The sequence below is a fragment of the Cololabis saira genome, chromosome 2, assembly GCF_033807715.1.
Source record: "Cololabis saira isolate AMF1-May2022 chromosome 2, fColSai1.1, whole genome shotgun sequence".
In the NCBI taxonomy this organism is placed as follows: domain Eukaryota; kingdom Metazoa; phylum Chordata; class Actinopteri; order Beloniformes; family Belonidae; genus Cololabis; species Cololabis saira.
Genome location: NC_084588.1, coordinates 39579889 through 39603803, shown reverse-complemented (window position 1 = coordinate 39603803; position 23915 = coordinate 39579889). Strand labels below are relative to the sequence as shown.

At 40.3% G+C, this 23915-nt stretch overlaps 1 protein-coding gene across 1 annotated transcript in view; it reads left to right on the top strand.

The window, feature by feature from the left end:
* Window positions 1-23915, top strand: part of smyd3 (SET and MYND domain containing 3) — an 84964-nt gene that overhangs the window by 47956 nt on the left and 13093 nt on the right. The window contains exons 6-10 of the mRNA XM_061710938.1: window positions 13354-13421; window positions 18320-18422; window positions 19003-19113; window positions 20858-20945; window positions 21360-21534. Coding sequence (XP_061566922.1) covers window positions 13354-13421; window positions 18320-18422; window positions 19003-19113; window positions 20858-20945; window positions 21360-21534 — 545 coding nt within the window. The remainder of the gene's footprint in view (window positions 1-13353; window positions 13422-18319; window positions 18423-19002; window positions 19114-20857; window positions 20946-21359; window positions 21535-23915) is intronic.

Sequence of the window (23915 nt, the reverse complement as noted above, 5' to 3'; positions counted from 1 at the left end):
TTCACTAAATCTATTTCTTTCTCAAAGTCTCTTAGTTTCTTTTATGTTCCGTCTTTTTTTTAAGGAATTGCACTGGGTCACATTAATACGTCATTTCTAGTTGTATTTTAATCGGCTAGTTAGTAGACAAAGTCGAAGGATTTCAGGCTGTCAGAAGATTATACCAGTCAGTCTTTCACCGATGCTCCCGTCTTACTCTGAGATGTACGGCCACCGTTTTTGAGCTACAATGGCTGATTTTTTCCCCCCATGATTATGCAACTGAAATCGCAGTGGGATCTCAGCCTAAGGGGAAGGGGTGGACAGAGGGGTAGGGGGTAGAAATGGTATCAGGTCATAAGCTACTTTTACACAGTGATCGCTCTATAAGGATGCAGTGGTGAACTTTATTTTGCCTCCTCTCTCCAGATGTCCATTCACAGTGATCCAAGGGAGGTACAATTTTCCCTCACCAATTTATGCTTTCACAAAGCACACAGTGTTCTGCAGTCCAAAGATGGTCTTTTTGCTTTGCTTTGTATTTACATCTACGCACCATCTGATACTGTGTAATTTCTATCAACAGAATCCCAATCCTCTTCGGTTTAAATAAGTAAGAAGTGACATTTGGTTATTCCCAGCATGGCTGACCTCAGTTTTGCCATCGCTGATGGACTTTGTGATGTTACTGCAGCTGGAAGTGTTTCAGCAGGAGGGAGACACCAGCTTGGATTCAGTAAGCGAGCTAATGTCCCAAATCCAGTGACCACATTCTAAATATGGCCTGTCCAGCCAGTCTCTGCCTCTACCAGTATGATTGAAAACCTGGTGTTATTTGTTTTGCCTTTGTCCTCACCTGAGTGCCAGAGTGTCTCTCTGTCCCTCCGATGGACTGATATCAGCCTCTGCATGGAGTTTGCAACCATTTTTGCACTCTGTTTCATTTCACCCTCCATTATGGCTCTGTTAGTACCTACGAAGCTGCTACAGCTGCAGAACAGTAATGTTCCACTGTTGCATGTCCTGTGCCATTCACGTAGTGCAGCAGGACAGAAAAACAGTGGCTTCAATCAGTGCGGTTATATGCACATTTAAATCAAGCTATTGGCAACAATCTAGCTATGGATTAAACTAGAGTTTTCAGAGAATCCAAGTACACGTGCGTGAGAAGACAATCAAATTATTGAGGGAGGTCCGTTCGACTCCGCGACGTTAGGTGGCACCACACGCACTTTTGCATTCGAATTCTTCCGGTACAATGAGTAAACTCTGTAAATTGCGTACATACTAAGCCTGATCAGGTTTATTCACATAAAGTCTCCCTGTTCTTCTGTTACCGTGCTGTTGTGATGCTGTGACTGTTATTATTCCCGGTCCCGCGGCTCGTCACTCCGGAAGGGCGAGTCCCGGGACAGTCAGTAGCTCGGTTCAGCGTGGGTTCAGCTCCATCTCAAGATCTTCAGTTCGGTTCGACTACAACCTGACTAAGGTGTATACATGGCTTTTAAAACTTAAATATCGGTCGGATTAAGGCAACAATTTGAATTTCTATTAGTGCATGTAAATGTACTGAGTGGCAGAAGAAACTTGCTGTGATTGAGGATATACAGACATACCCGCATGTTACAATTATGTAGACATATGGGTGGCAGTCACAGATGGCCACAGTTTATATGTGCACACTCCAGCAGTCAGAGTTGTATTAGATTTATCTGTTTTTCCCCCCTAACAACTTGTGAAATACAGTGTGATGCTTTTAAGTTAGTGTTTTGCACATTTTAAAAGCTAATGGAAGTTACTAAATCTGTTAAAGAAAATCCAAAATTATGTAAAGAAAATTCTCATGCACAACTTTATATGTTGTGCATGAGGGCAGATAGAAATAATTTTTGCAAACAAGTTGAATAATTTGTTCTTACCACTTCTGGTGAATAAATATGGCCAATACTTGCTGACGGCAAAGAATCTCTGTAACGAACCCCATCTGGGAAAAAGAAATACACAAGGATGCCTATCCGCTTCTTTAGTACATGTCCACTGCAGCTGGTTTTGTTTACGTGCTCTTTTTGCGGACAGTTCCACAGCTCTGTTTCTTGCAGCCTTGTTCCAGATCATGTTGCCTGTATCACCACCTTTCACCAGTTCTACGCAGCCTAGTTTGCATACTCCAAACCAGTTGATCAGAAAGGGGCAGGGTATGGAATGAAAATGGTACTTGGTTTCCACCCATTAAGTTTTACATACTCCAATTTTTCTTCTTTTCATTGCATTGATGTGTGTGTTTGTTGTTTTACTGCCAGGTTGCGTTGCACCTTGTTTTAGTGCTGTGATATGGAAAGCTAACAACACTGGTTTCTAATTGTGGCCTAATGCTCTGGTATGGGAAGCCTGCATGAGACTGTTGGCCCTCAGTCTAACTATTCTTTGCTAGAATCTCCTGTCCATGTTAACCTTTTCTAGCCAGTGTTCAGTTTATATATAAAAGTCAAAAGTTTTCTGTATTTTGGTAGAAAGCTTAGAATCAGTGGAACTACTGTTTAAAAAGTGAAAATGTGTAGGAGTGAGTGTTGTGGAAAAACCTGCTAAACATCTTTTAACACGTTCTTTCCAACTAGGTGAATAACTGCACTGAAAACTGAGTGTTGAAGTTACCATATTTTCACAACCATACGGCACGGCGTATGAAAAAGGCGCAGTCTCAGTTATGTGTGTCATTACTGTATTTAACACACACACACAGCGCACCGTACGAAAAGGCGCCGTCTACACACACAAATAGCGCACTGCCTTGCAACAACACACACACACAAGCATACAAGTGTGCGTATTTAAAAATAGAGCGGGAGCAAAACTGAGTTTGATTGTGCTTTATTTAAGTCTTTATTACAAAGTACTAAAATGTTTTAAATTACCAATGAATAATCAAAAATTAAAACAAGCTTCATTAATCAAACCCATCGAAGACCTCATCCTCCGTTTCTGAATTAAACAGCTGCTCTAAATCAAATATGCAACAGTTGTCAGGACTCAGCCCGTCGGGCTTCATCCGGAGCCCGATCGAGCTGATACCAGGAGAACTGCTCAGCGCTGAGACGGGCACGAGCCGGGCGCACAACTCTCTGGCCACGCTGACCAGTTCTCCCGGTCTCAGCGCGATCGGGCTGCGGATGAAGCCCGACGGGCTGAGTCCTGACAACAGTTCTACTTTCTTCGCTGTCAGAGTCACTTTCCGTGCCGTGCAGCCCCTCGGAAATGATGCCGGCTTTTGCGAAAGCTCAAACGAAAGTGCCAGCAGACACGTTAGCCCACACATCCACAATCCATCCGCAAACTGTAACTTGCCCGGCGCTGCCTTCCACTCTTTGTGAAACTGTGGTCTCCATCGTCATCCATCGCTCCCACGCCGCTCGCAGGCAGTTTCTGTCCATTAGCGTGGCAGCCAAGCACAACAGTAAACGACGGAGCCCGGCGCCGGGCAGGCCGACCTGCCCGCCCGCAGGGGCGCCGGCTGCCGCTCGGGCGGCGGTTCCTCCGGAACGCACGGTGTTTCTCAAAGCGCTCCTGAGGGAGCCGCGGTGAGAGCCCCCGACAACACACATCCGGCGCACTGCACTATTGGGCGCGCCGCACATTTTGAAAAAAATATAAGGCGTTTATATGCGCCTTATGGTTGTGAAAATACGGTACCAAGAATAAGATTTAATCGTAGATTTAATTAAATAATTGCATGCAAAAGGGTCAGAACAGACATCAGGCGTCTCGATGCAGAATGACAATGGATGAAGGAAACATACTGATTTTAAAGAGTAGAGGATGATTCATTCTAGTAGACAAAACATTGTTAAGGTATTCTCATTGTTAATCTTTGTTTGGGGAGAGTACTAGTCTGCACATTCAGACGGTCAAAGCTATATTCTGCTGCTCTCAGCAGTTTGGGTTTCATCAAGTATGGGAAACACTTTTTTCCCATCACAGTGAGCAGCAATGGTCAGAAATCCAGTGGGAGCAGGATTAAGAAAGCAGTTGTGTGTGTGTGTGAGGCTCGAGTTTCTTAAATGAAGGTGGTCTGACAAGATCACGATCCTGTTGTCATGATGGCAACAGAATGAATAACTACTGGACTATTAGTTCACTATTTTGCACTTCTCATGTTGCTAAAATACTGAAAAGCGTTTGATAACGTTTGATAATGTGACAGCAATGTGAAGACATTTCATCATACCTGAGCACATAGCACACACATTCATTATCACACCTACATGTGGATGCTGTAACTGGCCTATAACCTGATGTTTATTCCGGAGCAGGAAATAAGAACAACTTTTACAACCCCAGTGATGATGTGTGTAGGTAAGAGAGGGGGAAATTAGCTAAATATATAAATAAATACACAAATAAAGGTTTTGATTGATCATGAGACCGAGTTCTCCCTAGTGAAAACATAAATATAAAGAAACAACACAGAAAATAACATTTATTCACAACATTCTTAATTCCTTAATATATAGCTACATAGCTATTATAGCGATGCTGAAGATTATTACTGACCTTCATAACATTGTAGAGTTAAAGGGATTTAATTCTCTGAGAGGAGTATTTGACCTTGCAGCGGTTCACCCAGTAAAATACGAGCTACAAGAACAAATGTCAAGAAAAAAAAAAAGAGAAATAAGCATAATGTTATGGATTTTTGCCTGACAGACTATTTCAGTCTGTATTCGCGGTGCGAGTGCACTGCGTTGAAATTCCAAAAGTTTAAAATGCCCAGAGGTTAAACATTAATTGGCAGTAGATGATGCGATTGCAGAGGAGCCCTGGAACTGATTGAATGAGATAAGCGGTGCTGAAAGTTGATGAGATGAATTACTGGTTACTGGGCAACCATCACCGTGTTAACATTGCAAACGTCTGTGGCCATAAGCTTGTCCAGAGTCAACTTCTGTAAGCACCAAGTCTCTAAAATATTAAAAACCAACAACTCTGCCATATCAAACACTATACCAATGCAAGTGCAAATTGATAACAGAGTGAGAACATACAGTAGGCTACACTTATGTTCAGTGTATCCCTGATGTCAAATAATTGATTATACCTGACTTAACTACAGTTACAAGACAAAGTGTGTTACTTGGAGTTTACTTTATTATTTAACAAATGCAATGCTCTTGCATTGCATTGACCAAGGATTAGGAATGAAAGGAGGCTTTCGATAAAAGCTGCGAGTACACGACCTGAAGAATGAGGGAAAACCTATTTAGTAGGGACTGCTTGCTTCTCTCACAATGGTCAGAGGAATCGCTATTCCCCCGTGAAACACCCTCTGATTCACACTGCGGCAGAGCAGTCAAGCAATAAAAACTGATTTCCTGCACTGAGTCTTGCTCTTTTTGTCATTACTTACCCCTATTGTTCTGATATAACCTGCCTTCTCACTGGCCGCTCAGCTAAACTTTGTTCTTCTTGTGTCCCTGCTTTCTTGATTTCTTGCTTGCTTATTTTAAATGTTTTTTTTTTTTCTTGAGCTGAGAATCTCTAGCTTAAGAAAGGGAGCAGTAAGAGATGAAGTGGAAAGAAAAAGAGTGACTGACCTCTCAGGTCAGTGGTTTAGGAGGGAGAGATTTGAAATAGAAATAGTGGGGTGCTTGAATCCTACAAAACCCTATTAAAGAGTCTGTGTTAGCTGTTGTTTTACCTTTACAAAATGTTTAGCAATATTTATATATGTTTCAGTTTTCCTCTGAACTACTTAATTAACTGCCTATTTTATAAGGAGAGATCAAATCTATATAGACTCTTTGCATGCATATATTGATTTTCATGATTAGACATGAGACAAATTAATTTGGAAAATGCAACAATTATTTTCGTTTCTACTGTTATGTAAACAAACTGAATAATATCGTGACCTCAGTTGTTGGTTTGAAGCACCAGAATCCTCAGATATGCTAAAAATCCTATTATCATCCTAGTGAAATGCGAAATTCAGCATTAACTTGACAGGACAGCTGAGTAGGTGATATATTATTTTTCCTCTGATGGGTAATGGCAAAAAACTAACCAAGGAATGAGTTCAGCGGTGTCAGAGAGGATTGCTGTGAAGGAAACTGAGCTCAGTATAAACATTATCAGGACATCGCTGTAACTTCCAATTAATTGAGGATGACCTACCAATGCCCTTGCAGTAACCAATTAATGCCAGGCTGGAACCTCAAGTAAAAATCTCACCCTTACTCTGACCCTAGCTTTTCCCATTAGCTGCAATATTTTGCAGAAACTAGCATGCTCATGTTTCTGTTAAATGTGAGCTATAAACAATAAGTACATTAAATCTGCTGTTTTATACAGTATATCTCCCATTCTCATCCTTTCTGTGCACCTGTGTATTTGTGTAGATATATGTGTGCGATGGGGCGATTCTTAACGCCATAGCACCTGAAAATGTGACAAGTAAACAAAAACACATGTTGACTTTTGTTTTTTATTCCTCTCAGGTATGATGAGTAATCATTCAGGAGTAGAATACAATCTTAAATCTGATTACACCTAGCCTGGGGCTGATGGTATATGTGCGTGAGAGAGACATCACATACCATATGTTTGACTGTGATTACGTGTACACACACGTGTGTATGCCGTATACTGCACAAATAAAAAATTACATCACCAGAGTTTTCTTCTATAGCAGCTTCCTCTGTTTGTCCTTCATGCCTCACCTACATTAAACATCAAGATCAACATCAAACTTACATGAAACATCAACAGCATTAATCTTAAGGTTTTGTTTTCCTTCCCTATTCTTCGCTCTTTTAATTTGGAGCCTTTCTTTGTCACCTACAAAGCACTTTGGTGTCTAGTTGTTTATGCTTTAATAAGTTGTTTTTTTGACATTAATGACCTCAGTTTAGAGGAGCAGATCACCTGGAAGTTATAGTACTAGCGTACTAGCACGTAGGCTGCACATTTGTATTTCATAAGAATGTGTGAAAATGGACAGAAATTTTGACAATTATGAGGTTGGTTAACAGATGGAAGCAGTATCACTCATAATAAAGATATGGATAACAGTACTTCTTTTGTAAACACAACTTTGCAAAGTCAGAGGTTTATATAGCTTCTTTTTGCTAAAGGTTTTTTATGCACTAAAATCATTCTGTTAAAGAATCTCATAAAGTCTTCACTGCTGAGAGCTGCTGGAATGCACAACAGAGTTGTGACTCTTTGTCAGCCTGGCTACAGTGCTGAACAGAAAACCTGGGTTGACATTGTATTTAATTTATAATCTGAAGATATGACCAGGACCATGTGATTTTTTTTTTTTATGTCCCTATATGTACAAACTAATCAATATGGTCAGGCTTTGGTTTTTATATCTTTTTTATTTGAATAATTATAGTTTTTGACACACTGATGTGAGAGTGAGATTAAAGTAGTTTTATTTCATTTTAGTAATTCCTAACCAGTTGATGCTTACTTCTTGAACTGTACTTTCTTCACTGTATTGATAAATGCGTAATTGACAGTTGAACTAATATGGTAACCTGCATTGCAACAGCAGCTTGCAATGCAGTTGCAACAACAGCTTTTCCACTGAGTAAACAAAATCAACACAAAATCAACGGTCGCATACAATTTCCAAGACCTCTTGAAGATTATTGCGCTAAGTTGCATTTTCAAAAAACATTTTAATACTGTGATAAAGCTGGCTCTCATGATGGCTCATGAAGCCTCAAACATATGTCCATGAGGTTTCTCTGCTGGGAAAAGATCATTAGTCTGAGAGTTTTACCAGTTACGGGCATTTCAAACTGAAGTCCACATCAGAGTTCAAGAGCCAGATGCATTTTGGCTCATCAGGCACCCATAGGTGGGGTCCTCCCAACAAGCACGGCAGTGGGAGACCAGTAGTACGAGAGCTCAGGCCAAGAGGGCAGATGACGATTACTCTGAAGAACCCCAAACACTTCACATTTACATGTCTGGCACATAAGTTAAATTGTGATGTCTTTAGGATTATCTGATAAAGAAAAACCTCAGAATATGTTTGAATGCATGTCTAGACTTTAAACTGGTGCTGCACATGCAGGCAAGAGCGTTAAAGTGAATGGGATTGATGGTTAACCTACTTTTATTTTTTGTCTTTTTATTTATTTTTTTTATTTTCTGTCTGAGATGAAAGGAGTACGATCAGGTCATGAATACTTTATCAAAGCTTTAAAATTACTTATGTACACACACACACAGAACAAACAAATGCAGCCTTTGACTGCGTCTGATGGCCTTTGTAGTTTTTTCCAGAGTGACACTAATTGAACCGATTCCAGCAACGTTTAAGATATAAACTTTTCAGTCAAAAGTTTTTCGAACCGATGTGACAGGACAAAGCAATCCCACCCAAAGCCTCGACAGGCGATGACGAGGGCCCCCCGTCCTCAGCTTGCAGCAGGAGAGGGGCCATCTGTAAATGTTTTCAAAATGTCACTGAGATCATTTTGATCTGCCAACACCCCCACTACCTTGCACCTGTCTGACTTTTCAAGTCAGTATATCCTCACAGTGGCTTTCTAGTGAAAGGATACTGTTGCTTCATATAGGTCTTAAGGTATTTACAGACAGTTCTTTTAATAATTGATTTATTTTTTGGTTTAGATCTGGAGTTAAAATATTTAATGTAAAGTCTAATCAACCAGATATCCAAAGTTATATTTGATTAAATGTAACTCTTTGACCTGCCTGATAACAGAACAGGGCTTTAAAAGTGGCACACAAACATATTCTGGACATTAATTGTTGTCACTGTTACATTTAAGTATTTAATTCATTGTAAGCATCATTTGTTTTTTGAAGCATTTGTCTTCTTTGCATTGATGTGTCCAATTGGCATATTTTTAAAAACATATGAATTATGAATTAAACTGCAAGTATAACATTTATAAGTGTATGGCATATGTATTTATTTTATTTCTTTTCTTAGTGTCCAGATCCCACCACCCTTTGCTTTCTTGACTGTTTCTCTGTTTGACATGTACAGTATCATTCACCACATTTCTTCCAAACCTAATCAGCAGAACAGTCTTGGCATTAATTGATGGAGAAACGAGATGCACTTTTTTGGACCATTGGATAAAATCCTCTAAGAGTCGTTTTGAGTTGTCTATAGTCATTGTTGTGATTTTGAATAATTTCAGGCCTTTTTCTCACGAAGAACCATTTGTTTAGTTAAGAATTTTTCATTATATAGGGTTCAGTGTACCCACATAAGATGTATAGATGGCAGGTCCACAGATGCTGAACCATCTCTCTCTGGGCTCCTCCTGAACCGGTCCGTCCTCGCTAACACTTCACCGCAGTGTCATCTCATATGAAGTCTCACTCGCAGGTGTGGAGGGCTCTCGTTATTAACAGGGAGGTTATAAATAAAACAGGTTAACTGGAGGAGGCTCTCACCCTCTCCCATAATATGAAGGCAGCGGCTATCACCATGGTTACTGTTGGACAATATGCTGAACCAGCTGTGCAGTTACATTATTTGCTAATCCTGCCAAGGAATGAATTCTCCAAAGCTTAGCACATTTCATAAACAATCTGAGCTGTAAAATACATGATACAAATGTTGGTATAAAATCTTTCTCTACAGCCTCATGCAAAGGTTTGGGCATCCCTCGTTAAAATTCTTGTCAATACTATTAGAAAATGATCTGATGTTAAGAGGATAAAAAAGCTAAAAAGATCAAATAGAATTAAGCATTTTGAAAAGGATTAGTGTATTGTTTTGTTTTCTTTAATTATGTGCAAGGATTTGGACACTAAGAAATCTGAGCTTAAGTACCTTTTGTGGAGGACTCAGGCTTTGGTTGAACTCGTTAAGCTTTGAGTCCTTGTCAGAAACAGCCACTTCAGAGTTTATAAATCATTGATTTGATTACTGAAATCGTGTTTTACTTAGTTAGCAACAACTGGCTCTTTATAGCACCTTCCTAGCACTCTTACATACAGAAAATAAAGAATAGATAGATGGATGAAGGGATGTATAGATAGATGATTGATAATTACAAGCTCAGAGCAAGATTGGTGTTTTCAGACTCCGGTGTGATGGTGAAAAGCAGAAGCAAAGCCCTCCTGCTGCCTCACCACACAATTACAGGAGATAGAAAGGGGAAAAAATCATGAAAAGATCACCTCTGAATATGATATCCGATCATGCATGTGATTATTGTTGCAGCCAGTGGCATAGGCAACATTTCACTGGTAGAAGACTGGGCTCAACAAAATATCAGCAAATTTCGGAAAAACATTTGTAAAGGTGAACATGAAAAGAGGGTAAGATATACAACAGGATCATCATCTCTAAAACTCTCAATGAAGTGGTTGAAACTGGATGATTATCCATGGAATTCATACTCTTCTAACCCAAAAATCCCCAGAAATCTGCACAGGGACCTTAAACCAGCAGTCTATGAATACCGCAGAACAAGAACATCAAGCTAAAAGTCTGTTCGAGTTACTGAATAACAATGAATGCTTATATCCTAGAGAGAGTATCTTTTTTTTTGCATACAGTTATGAATAAGTTTAGTAAAAAGCTTTTTAGCTTCTGTGTCACCTGAATCTACTGGTGTTTACGGCAGATGCAGATTTAAGGCGAAACGTTCTGATGTAAACATGAGTGGGATGGGAAACATCTGCTTGTCTCCTTCTTTCTCGTTATCCATCACATAAATGCTGAAAACAAAAGTTACCAACATGCCAACCATGCACTGGATGTAAAAAGTTTTAGAGTTTGCAGTTTTATAATACTAAGAGATCAGCAGCAACAATGAAGGAACTACAGGAATTTCTGGGAGGTTCTGGTCGCTCCTTACTACCACCTGACTACCGTCCCTGTATTCAGTAAATCTGGGCTGACTGCAAGATGGAAGCTGTTATGGAAAAGATCATACAAGCCCAACTGAGTTATTCTAAAGGTTTAACTTAGTCCCCCCAGTACATGTGCGATAGAGTACACTCTAATCTAAGGAACACAATACTGAGAGTGAAGCATGGTGGTGGTCTCATAATGGTTTGGAGTTGCTTCTCTTCAACAGGGCACTTGCAAAGATAGATGGGAAAGTGAATAGCTCCAAATATCTAGATATTTTAGCACAAAACAATCTGTCCTCTGTTAGAAAGCTGAAAATTAGAATTAATTTCAATTCCAATGTGGCAACGACCCAAAGTACACATCAAAATCAACCACGAGATGATTTCAGAAAATCAAACACCTATCTAAAACCTGTGAAATCTTCTCATAACTTTAAGTAACTTGAACTTTTTTTGTCAAAGACTAGTCAAATCAGAGTCTAGACGTGTAAAGTTCACAAAGACCTGATAATCTATTCAAGAAAAGGTGTACAAAGTATCACTTGGGCGCGATCAGATTTATGCAATCAAGCTGTGGTAATTTTCTTTTATTTAAAGTAATTCCAATACGTTTTTTTTTAATAGTACATTTAAAAATGTAACAAGCTTGACATTTATGATGTTGTTTTTCTGTCTTTATATTTAAAAAACTTGCATTTTCATGAAGGTGTCTAGACTTTTTATATTATCAGTTTTATATGCATATATGCTCGGGGTAAAGGGATGTGTGCACATGATGTCACCATCAACATCTGCCCAGACACGTTTGTTTATCAGCGCCAGTTCAGAACCGCTTCATCACCGATGGTGCTACTGTATGTCCGTATTTAAACTTTCATTTCTTTTATTAACTTATTGTATTTTTGAGTGTATTGCTGGTTCCTGCTTCACCGTTTCTCTGTCCATCTCTTTTTAAACAACTTCTTCAGGCCTTTTATTACTCAGACCATATCAGCACCCTCTCTGCTGGTTTAAAGAAACAAACCATCCCTCTCAAGTTTGAAGTTTCTCTTCTTTGGCTTGTTTTGAGTTTTGGGTTGTTAATCACCTTCCTCCAGACATGTGTCCTCTCTGTCCCACAGACCACCCAGGTGCATTCTGGGAGGTTAGTGTACACAAGTGCTGAAGCATTAACACAGTTTTGGTGTGTGCTCCAATAAAATTAAGTATGTTATATGCTATCTTGTTTAATTATTTTAGCTAATTTTAATATAATTTTGCACTAAATGCTTCTACATTGTAGCGTACTTAGTTGTACTAATGTACTCGCAGTAACAATGCCTAGGTTACATAATTACCACATTTACTGTCATATCTTACACATATTAGCCAATAATAATAATCAGATAGTACAACATAAACAGTTTCTTATTTAATATGTAAGTTTTCAGGCCTCTTACAGTGATATTGTATTCAAATTCATCAATAAGAAGAAAAGTTTTGGGAAAAAGTTTGGTCAATAAAGAAAATAATTAAGTTTCTCTTTTTACTTCATTTAATTGTTTAAACTTTGACTTTATTTTTTATCCTGAAGTTCAAAGACACGTCACAGTGTGAACATACCATTCCCATGCTGTACAGATAAATGGGATGGCAAGGGACAGGTTTTCTAACGTAACCATCAACAACATATTTTGTCCGTGTAAATCTTCCCGTGTAACCCTCAGAGAACGGCTGTTATTACTCCGGCTGCCTTTTTCTCTCCCACTCTAATATTCAAAACCATGTTTTTATGCACAGAAAATTACAATTAATTTCCCTTTTGGAATCAAAAAAGTAATTTTGAATTGAATTGACTGCAGTACTTGCAGTAGGATTGGCCTCGAAATTTCCTCAAGATCACATGCAGTGTTAATAATTAGCCTAATAGTCCAGCGAATATTTAGCAACAACTTATATATTCTACATCGATTTATACCATCCACTCACCATAACTTAGTAAAATGACACATGGCTGAATGTGCAATACTATGAACGTGATATTTTTGTTGTACTTCTCTTGTACACTTTTTAGGAGAATCAGACAAAAATCAGCTTGTTAGTAAACATATCTTACGCTTAGGATCTACAAAACCTTCAACATGGCATTCACTCAGTTCAAAACAAGGTTTGTAATGTTAATCCAGTGCATGTGTCATCTTGGTTGTTTATTACTTGGCAACTTGATTCAAATTCTCTTTCATTCTCGCTCTTTTTTTCTTTCTCCACATTGAAATGTATTTACTCAAAAACTGATTAAAACTTGTAAATTTCTTCACACTCTTGTATTTTTATTTAAATTTTCAGATTAAAAAATAAAAATGATAATTTTACATTTATTAAAGTGCTTGGCTTTTAAAGCAAGCCATGTTTGACCCAAGTGTCTCTGGGAGGTGGTGCCACCGATTTGTTAACAGATGATGAGAGGTATTGTTGACTCCCTGGAGCAATGTAACAAATAATTACTCTCTTTTGTCTTCACCTCTTTCTCTCCTTAAGGTGACATGTAATTGTTTTACCATCAGTGATAGGGAGCTTCAAGAGATTGGAGTGGGGCTGTATCCAAGGTAACACAACCTTACACACTGGCATACAAAGGGGAGGAACACATGGATGAAATGCTGTACTAATTTCAAGGAGCTCATCTTACCCCTGCCTTTAACTCATGAAGTAAAAATGTTGTAAGATTTAAATGCAGCTTAGACATACAAGTACAGTAGTTGCCCCATCAATAACTCATCCCCTCTCAGAGCTGTCCATGTTCTCCTCGCCCGGTCCTGACAATTCTTAGAAGCAAGAAAAAGAGGAGAAGAAAAGATAAGATGATTTTTTTTTCTTGTCTGGTAATACCTTCTTAAATGAATGTTGACTGATTATTGTATAGCAGTTGAGGTACGTAGAAGAAAGAGAGAAGCACAGGTTCCCTGAGAGACACTCGATCCGACTCCACCCGACACATGATTGATGAAATGCTTGTTGTCTGGATTGTGAGGGCAGAAAACATCCACACAAACACACACAGCAAGGTTATATGCTCTGTAATCCCTGCACTGCGTCCTGGGTGATTGGGGTGGGATTTGGCCTGTTGTAGTACATGCTGTTAGCGCTGCTACACAGAGACACAAACACACACGCAGCCACACACACTGCAGGTATCCTTGGCCAGTTTATTTGGCCGATGTTGAGATGTCAGATGGTCACAGTGGCATTACCAAAGCTCTGCCAAACCATGTGTGTCTGCGTGCAGTTTGTGGTGTAACTCATCCATAAATGATGGGCTCATTCTCAGGATGGTCCCCTGCCTATTCATATTTTGGGTTGCCTAGCAACCGTGGGTTTGCTGGAGAGAGGGGGATTACTCTGCTGAGGCTGCACCTCAGCTCCATCCGTCACCTTGTTTATGTTTCGGCTCTACTTCAAATACTATTCTTCCCATTACCTGACTTCCATCCAGAGCAGTCCTCTCTATAAATGTCACCCACTACGTTTCCTTCAGTACTAATTCACTTTCTTAAAAATATGAACCAAAATCCTCTGACCTCTTTATCGGGAACCAAATGTTTGTTTTTCTTTTAATGGTAACACAGACCTTCGTTCACTTGTTGTAATCCTCCTCCACCATGAACTTTCTGTTACCTAACAGTAAATTAAACTTGTGTAGCTTACCAAGTCTTATCAATATTAGCTTTTTGTCAAATCTTCTGGTGTCACTACAAGAAAAGCCTTGTAAATATTGACTGTTTTGGCAGTCAGGATCCATCGGTTTATGGATGCGCTCCATAAATACAAAAGCAGGTAGACAGAGTGAGTATCTTGGTCATGGCATTGGCTGATGTCAACACAGACTTAAAGGAGCATGAGGCAGGATTGAGGCAGGAAAAAAATGTGTATACGTTTTAAGTTTTCTAGTAATAATGTCAGATGAAGCGTTCCAAACCAAAAAGAATGAGCCCTCTAGTGTATCTCTCCGTTGCCTTGAACAGGCTGTGTGCTACAAAATATGCTGCTATTGTGGGGGCCGAAATTTCCCGCGCTGGGCTGCGGATGTGACGTCACATGACGCTGCATGTGCGTTCTCCCTGTTCTCCCGTGCCGGCTTCACTGTTGGCTGCAGTACCCCCGACGGCCGTCGTGGCGAAGGGTGGCGCTAGAGAGTCTCATTTCTTAAAAGGAGCCTCATGCTCCTTTAAACAAGTATCATCAAAGCCACTATCAAAGACAATAAGTGATTCTAGCTTGGAATTCGTTTAGAACCCCCCCCCCCCCCCCCCCCCCCCAAAAAAAAAGAAAAGAGATTTAAAAAGGCCTGCCCTCTCTTAAACCTCGTTCGTGCATAAGATCTTTTACATTCTTCTTTGGTTCGCTCACATCTGGTTCCTTGCAGACTTTAGCAGACTACATATATAACCTCACCTGGTGTTTTAACCCCCACACGTTTAACCCCTTTGGCGTTGGAGCAGAGAGGCCACCTGCTTGACATTTATATAGTTAAAAACCATGAACGGTAACAATTTACAGTTCCAATAGTCTGCACCAGCCAGTTCATTAAAAGCTTGAGTCAAGTCATTGAATCTCAGCTGTGATTCGGAGCTCATGACCAACACGAAACCATCTTTCTGTAGCACCTGTTTATAAATACATTTTCACACAGATGATCTGGTTTAACTTTTGTTCGAGAAACAAAGAGGTGACAAAATATTTCTTAAATTTATGTGGATTTAAAGACATTGATTGTATACTTCCTGTACCGTCACATGTACCTCTCAACCCTGCTGCATACAGAAAGTTATTTTCACAGATGTCAGATGTGGATTAGTTAATTAATCTAATTAGTATGCTAATGAGCTTCTCTCCATCAGATAAAAGCATTGTTTGGAGGACTTGATGTCTATTTGATATTCATCCGGCATCCTCTCCACACTGTAAAGCAAAGGCAGGAGGGTTACTGGCTTTACGGAGGCTGCACACATTCTTTATCTCATGCACTTGTTGTTTTACTAAATCTAATCAGCTATCGCACCAGTAATGGATTGGGCTGTAAAAACACACAGACCTCTTCAGTTTTCTCCAGTCATGTGTGCAGTGTCATTAAATGTCTTTATGCAAGTGGGAGGTCTTTCATAAAAGCTGCATTCTCATAATGAGAAAAACAGTCATCAAGGGCAGACTTAGCAGTCTAATAAAGCCATATTTTTTTACACTTATTTTATTGTCATGCTTCATCCCTTCTGAGATTTTCAGTTAATTTTGGCTTTATGTTAGACAAAAAATGCACCCACGCGATGCACGTTTATTACACCCAGTTCAACCTTATAAACGTTTAAGAAGATGCAGTCTGTGATACTGCTGAAATAAAAGGCTGTAGGTTTGTTTTGTCATTTTTATAGTGCAGGTTTGCAGTACAGTAAGTCATTGTAGCCAACTCGTGCTACCGGGGTAACCAGACAGGAATGAGGACACGCGATTTAACGGAGAAATGGTCGACTTTATTCGTCACCAGACACACACATGCACAAGCACACGGCAGCCGTCGTGTCAGCCTCTCCGACGGCTCCGTTTCACCACCGTCTCGGCCGCCCTTTGCCCGTGTGCAGCCGCTCTTCTTAAACACACAGGCAGGGAGGAGAGATTGATTGGACACACCTGTAGCCAATCAGCTGATCCGACCCGCGCCACCTGTGCGCTGCTCCCCCGCAGACCACGCCCAATCCTCCACCCTGCCACCGTCATGGACATGAGGGTCACCAGTTTGTCAGCAAATGTGTTAGACCAGTATGGAATTGTATAAAACAGTGGTCTTCAAAGAGAGAGTAAAATTGATTTGCATATTTATCTTTCCATGACACTTAAAATCATTACATATTATAAGGAATATTGAAAAATGTCAATGCTTAATGGGCAAGAGTGTAAACCGGAGAGAACCATTATCACTGACTACGTTTACATGCAGTCAAAATTCGGGTTATTGCTAATATTCCGGTTACTGAAACATTCAGAATATTCCGTTTACATGGTAATTAATCATTCGGGATATTCCGATCAAACCAGCGACGCGCGGAGAACGTCATGACGCAATTAGCATCATTTCCGCTTCTTCTTCCTGTATCCAAATTCAAAACCGATCCTGCTTCGCGCAACTTTTCGCTCACCTTCTTGTAAATCTCGCTATCCCCGTACTTTCTACCGTCTACAAATGCCAAAATGTTCATATCCTTCATTACATTTATGAAGTGATTAGTCTCCTCCTCATTGCAAAAGTGTGGCGTGGTCTTGCGTTTCTCTGTGTTTATAAGAACGTCCTGGACTCAAAAGACCAGGATTCCGTTTGGCGTTTACATGACCAAATATTCGGGTTTTAAAAGGAGTAACCCAGGGGTCATTTTCGGGTTTTTAAAAACCCGAATGAGCAAATTTGGGTTATTAAAAGGGGTTATTGGTGTTTACATGGCCGTGCAAATTCGGGTTATTGCCAATATTCGGGTTTTAAAAGGGTTATTGAGTGCATGTAAACGCAGTCACAGATCCCTCTGACATCCCTGCACCACTGTCATTCATCAGCAGCCAGATACATGACAAGGAATTACTTAAAAAAAAAATATATATCATTAGGCATCATAATGCAGAGCTACATCCACTGATACTGAAAATACCCCTGTGCATTAAAGAAGCCTGTTGATCACCTTCGTGGAGATGGCATCAACGTCTCTGGCGTGGAGGAGTCTGGGACGGATCATCACAGCAGAAACATGTAGTGTGGCCAGAAAAATCTGTCATACATTAAATGGGAATCGTGTGCTTCAGACCAAAGATGAAAAGGACCATCCTGACTTTTATAAGCAACAGGTTGTAAAGCCAGTTCCTGTGATGGTGGGGGGAATTGGGTTGGGATGCCCTTCCATAGTAGCTGGACGATTTTAAACTTTCCAAGACTTGACACTTGTGGTAATCATGTAAATGCATAAGAAAAAAAAACAACAAATGCTCTAATATTTAAGCACAATTGCATAGTAAAATGAAATGTTTTGTTGCATTATGTAAATGTTAAAGAAAATGCATAGCACTCAGGGAGATGTGAAAATCTCCCTGCCACTGTGGCCGGAGGAAAAACAAGCTAATTTCCATCCCTGAAAAATTGATGTGAATTTCCATTGGTCTCAACACTAAACTGAATCATTTAAAATTCCAAAAACAGTCAGGATAATGCAGTTTTAAAAAAAAAAGTAAGGGTCTCTTGCAGCTTTTATGATGTACTTTGTGTCTTGTGCCGTTTTAGCGTAAATCAGTATCTAAAGATTGTCAGAAAGAAATTTGTAGAAATTATTTGACAGTTGAACCTTTATCTAGAGTTTAATTAAACTTTCTCCTCCTCTCCTTCTTCCACTCTTCATTTCTTTCTCTTCTTTGCCTTTCCTCCTCCCTGCTTGACTGCTTTGCTCCTTTTTGTTTCTCCTCTGCTCTGCCTCAGTTTATCTCTGTTAAACCACGACTGTAGGCCCAACTGTGTAATGATGTTTGAGGGAACAAAGCTGCAGCTCAGAGCTGTCCGGGACATCAACCCTGAAGAGGAGGTAGGATGAAGAAACCTCTCTGCATTTTACAGCATCGCTGGTGTGGAAGATGAATCTGCTTTTGTCGACTGTGACGTTGCAGCTGCTTTTAAATCCATTATGAACAAATATTTGTTAAACTTTTTATATTATCTGCTTTTAGCAATTTGAATGGTACACATTCTGAATCCAACAGTCATATCTGCTATAAAATGATTATTTTATTACAAGAAATACTGTATTTTAATATATGCAGATAAAGTCAACACTAATCCAAGCAAAAAGACGACTCCTAAATTGGCAGTGTTTTCTCAATTTTTGCTTCATCCCTTGTGACAGTATGTAATGAGATGCTTTGTGACTATATGTAATGAGATGCATCCACGCCATCTGGACCAGGACACACTCACACACCCACACACACAGCTCTCACAGCATCATTTCTTTCAGATTAATTTTACCCAAACTGTGTTAGGGGTATTTTAACTGTATTTCATAAGCTGCACTTGACAATGTACCACCCTATAATGAATATGCACGAGTACAGGGCAATGCCTAAATAGAATATAAGTAAATATTGTCATGTTTTCTGTGTGTCCAGCTGACTATAAGTTACGTTGAATCGTTGTCCCTGACTGGAGAGCGACAGGGGCAGCTGGAGGACCAGTACCATTTCACCTGCCGTTGCCAGCGATGTGACTCCCAAGAAAAGGTCACCGTCTCATATATTAAACTAACCCCATCACTGCAGAGTCGATTAAAGCGGCATCAGATCAGCCTTTAGTATTCAAAGTATTTCTTATCTTTTTTCTGTGTCTGTGGGATACATGCAGTCTTGTGCAGAAGTCTTAGGCAGCACTGTTCTGGTTGTTTCAGTGACATGTACTGTATTTCTACTCTCTTCAAGAGGATACAGGGAATACAGAAAGCTGGTTCTCTTAAACCTTAATAGCATGGGAATACTAATTAATATAATAAAAGCAAACATCTGTAGGGACAGGCGCTTGAAATAAGTTATATCTGTCCTGTATTTTCAGTTTTTGTTCATGTAGAGACTGAAAAATAAATATGGATGTTCATTTCAACGGTGATAAAATATCAACTTTACTCTGATTCCAGCCCTGCAGATCGAACAAATCTAAATGTCCAAATAGAGCTCTTCCCGGATGAAATATTGGAGCTGATGCAGTGGTGTAGCTGTGTGATTGTACCAGCGTAGAAACAGCTGTGTCACACGCTGTCATGCCATTTAAATGTGGTCATTGTGCCATCTTATGCTGACATGTGCCAACTGAGGAAAAGCTCCACTAAAACTTCCACAGAAGTTCACACAGTCGTACCTCAGTCAAACAAAACAGGCAATTTTCTTGATTTTGTTCATTTCCAAACATCTTTGAAGTTCAAACAGGCACATGCAGGTCTTCCTATTCCTCTCTGGCTCACACACTCTCACAGACGCACACATGCACACCAACTCGTGTTACGGTGCTCAGGCGGCGCAGCGGTGCAGAACATGTCTCAGCGTACCCTCTCCTGTCCTCTTCTCCTTTTCCTCCCTCACTCTGACATCCTTTATCTCCTGCTGTCCTCCTCTTCCTCCCTGTCACTCTGTCACGCTCCAGCTCTTCACATTCTCCCTGTCTGTTTGACCACCTACTGAAAAATGAGAAAAATTATCTTGTCTTTCAGCTGGAGTTTTCATTTCCATCCATCTCAACCCGCTCCATCTTCCTGCTCCAGTAACACTCTGTCTCTGTCCGTCTGTTTTTCTTTTCAGTCTCCGCTCCCATCTTTTTGTCCTTGCCTTCAGTTCTGCCTCCAGCTTTGATCTTTATGTACCACAGTGTACAAGACACTCTACCACAACACCGCCACTCTCAAAAATACAGTATCTGTTAAGCCTTTGTGGGTGTTTGAGATAAGCCATGAGCAAGCGCTCAGTCGGTTCTCTGGAACAATGGCGTTCATTTTATTCAACCAACCTTTGTTCTGCTTGCAACACAGACACACAATTTATTTTATTCTCCCTGACTTTAATCTTTGGCTGATGGTGGCAGGGCTGTTAGGCTGGGACCCAAAGTTGCCATGGCAACAAATGACTCTTGACATCAAAAGTTGGGAATATTGTATGTGGCGTGTTCAAGATCAAGAGTTGCTTATGATTTTATTAATAATAAATCTGTGAGTTGAGTTTGATTTTACAAAATCTTATTCAAGCATTTAGAGATGTGTTGACATCTTCACCCGAGGTTCAGGGTTTATGTTGCCTGTCTTTTTGTCTTTCGTCAACTGTGTTGTCACAATCATATGCGAGTACACACATTGTGCTTCCTGTTTTTCATCTGCTTACTGCATTCATTTTTTCTGACTAATGATGTGTAAAGCCACGCAGGGACACACGGGGAGATGTGTTCATTCTAGATGTTCAGGTTGTCCCTGCCCGCTTCTTTATCCAGGATGGACTCATGCTGTCTGGAGAAGAAGCGACGTGGCGCCGGCTAAAAGAAGCTCGTCTGAGACTGGAGGGACTGAAAGCAGAGTCCAGGATCCTTTGATAAGTTTGAAATGTTTCATGAGTGGATGCATGCGTGTGTTAATAGTACAGTAAATTAATTGATATGCAAAAACGCAGCCTACTAAAACAATATTTACAATATTAATCTGTTTGCTCTGAGATTAAGAGCCAGTTGAGACGTGGGACATGATTAATAAAGTAATTAAATGTGGTGGGCGACTTTGTTGCCCATAAATCTGGCGTTAAACCATCTGCATCATGAAGCACCCGGAAGAATTCAAAGCGACTCATATAGTTCTTTGTTTCTCTACACAAAAATATATTGGAAAATTTATGCAAAGACATCTTCACAGATACTTTGGATTTCCCTCAGGAGGCTGCAGCTTGAATTGCATTTCTGGGACCTCAGTATGAAAATTAGTTTTCCTTAAGTCTTCTTACAGACTGGGGAGAACTGTTGGAGGGCTGTCGTCACCTGTTGACAAATGATGCAGGTGAAGTTCCTGATGAAAACCTCCACAAGCTCAGGATTACAGACCTGGCTTTAGATGCTTCTGTTCACCTTGGACACTGGGAGGAGGCTCTGACGTACGGCGTGAAGACACTACCAGCATACGGGTGAGGCCCTGTGTGTGTGTGTGTGTGTGTGTGTGCATGTGTGTGTGTGTGTGTGCGTGCGTGCGTGCGTGCGTGCGTGCGTGCGTGCGTGCGTGCGTGCGTGCGTGCGTGCGTGCGTGCGTGCGTGCGTGCGTGCGTGCGTGCGTGCGTGTGTGTGTGCGCGTGTGTGTGTGTGTGTGTGTATGTGTGTGTGGTTTAAATAGTCAACATCTGATGAAAAACACCGAAATCCACATGTCCCACCTGTGAATGTCTCAAGTGTATTCAGAGTATAGAGCTGAAAACATCATTGGATTTAAAGTCTGGCTGTACGTTCTCTTTGTTCTAGTGTCTGTCCAGTAAAGGTTCATGTCTCGGAGTTGGGACAGAATTGACAAATCTACTTCGTTAAATAAGGCTTCAAATATTCTGGTTTACTGCTTTAATCTGATGCCTCCAAAGTCATCATAAGTATTTTTGATTGAGAAATATGCAGAACATACTAGAGCTGGGGCTCAGATTTGGACCCAAATGCAGAGGCAGAAGTTGGAAGGTGAAGATTGATATAAGTATATGATCCAGGTGGGGGTTGAGGGAGGGAAGGGGTTCCACCAATGGGCTGGTGAAGAGGGCAGTTAGTAACACGGGCTGGCAGAGTGGTGAGCTGAGGCTCTGGTGGAGCAGGGAGCACCTGGCGATGCTGAGAGGCAATAGAGGCTGGAGAAATCATGGCACCAGAGCTGGAGAGCTGGAGATGAAAAGAGAAAACACTGGTGAGCTTTGAGAGATGAGACAAGTGTTTGGGCGCTGGAAACTGGACGGGCCGATCCACCAAAAGCGGTTACAATCTGGCAGCGAGCGCAGCGAGGTCCAGGCTGGATATGCTGCTCTAATCTTGATCAGGAACAGGTGTGCAGCTGTTCCTGCCAGCTCCCGACACACCTGGGCCGCCACGCAATCATCATTTGATAACTGTAGCACAGAATAAATAATTCTTTTTAGTTTTCCTTTATCACAATGGATGGTCATGACCATGGAGGGTTTGCATTAGTGACATATTTACATTTCTAGGAAAGAAATACACAACTCTTGAATGCTTTAACCTTTTCATAAATTTAAAAAAGTATAATATAGAGAAAAAGGCTAACCGATATCCATATCCACTGTCAGCATCATTCATACAGAGTAAATGAAGTGTAAACGCAGTATAATGGCTTCTTTTATTTTTTGCAGATGTATCCTTAAAAATGAAAATTGGACACATATTTCCATTTAAAAAAGCTGTCCTTACTTGGTATGGAAATGTCCTTGTTTTTTGAATTTCATTGGCCGTTTGATGTATGGCTGATTGATGAGATCATTTTGAATTTTCTTGATGTATGCAAGAGAGAAGAAGGCCGTCCATGTCAGTGGAGTGTGAACCAGAAAAAGCTCCTTTCAGCTCAAACGAGGTGTCAATTAAAAGCTGAGGACACTGGCCATATTTTAAAATCACTGTATTAGGAATATTTCACTTGGGGCCAGTCTTAATATAGACATTTACTAAAGATTGGGCATAGCCCCTGGCTGGTTTCAAATGATGAAACAGCAGTGTGTGGGAACATGTTGAAGTTTTTGTTCTTCTTTTCTTTCAAGAATAAACATATGCTTTGGGTTATTTCAGTGCATTTGAGCTGCAGCCTGAGATTTGAAAGTAATAAAACAGCAGCAAGAGTCATCAAAGAAGAGGTTTTACAATACACCCTATTTGAGACTTTGATAACAGATATAAATAAATCACATTGAAGTTAGACTAAAAAATTGCAGTAGAATGCATGATTCTTAACATTTTTTTGGATGTTTATAGAAACAGCTGAATGCTGTGACTGCTTCTGTCTATGAGGAAGCATCATGTTCTGCTGATAGGTTTATGGTATAGTAGTGCAGTCTCATACCTGAATTGCTCGAGTCTGCCCATTAAACATTTATGCATCTATCATGCTGGATCAAGTTCTAACAGCCCATTTAGTCATTTGTCAGTGCAGACAAATTTGTGTAAAATATGGGAAGCAGTTAGTACGATTATGGATGGATCCATGCTGGGACAGGTGCAAAGACAAATGGGGCTGTGGATGTTGGAAGAATCTTTATTATTCTCATTTATATCGTCTCTTTTAATTGTCTATGTGGAGTGCTGTCTTTGAGTTGTTGTGTCTTTCAGTCCAAGTGAAGAATTTAAGTGTCCTGTTAAAACCAAACTGGTCACTTTCCTGGAATTGTTCAAGTCTGACATGGCAACATCATTGAGTGAAAGCCTCGACTCCAAACAAGACATTTCAAGCAGTTATTTTGTCACATTTTATATTTGATGAGTATTATTTTCAAAGTGAGGAGAATTAAACTAACTAGCCTTTTTATAGATT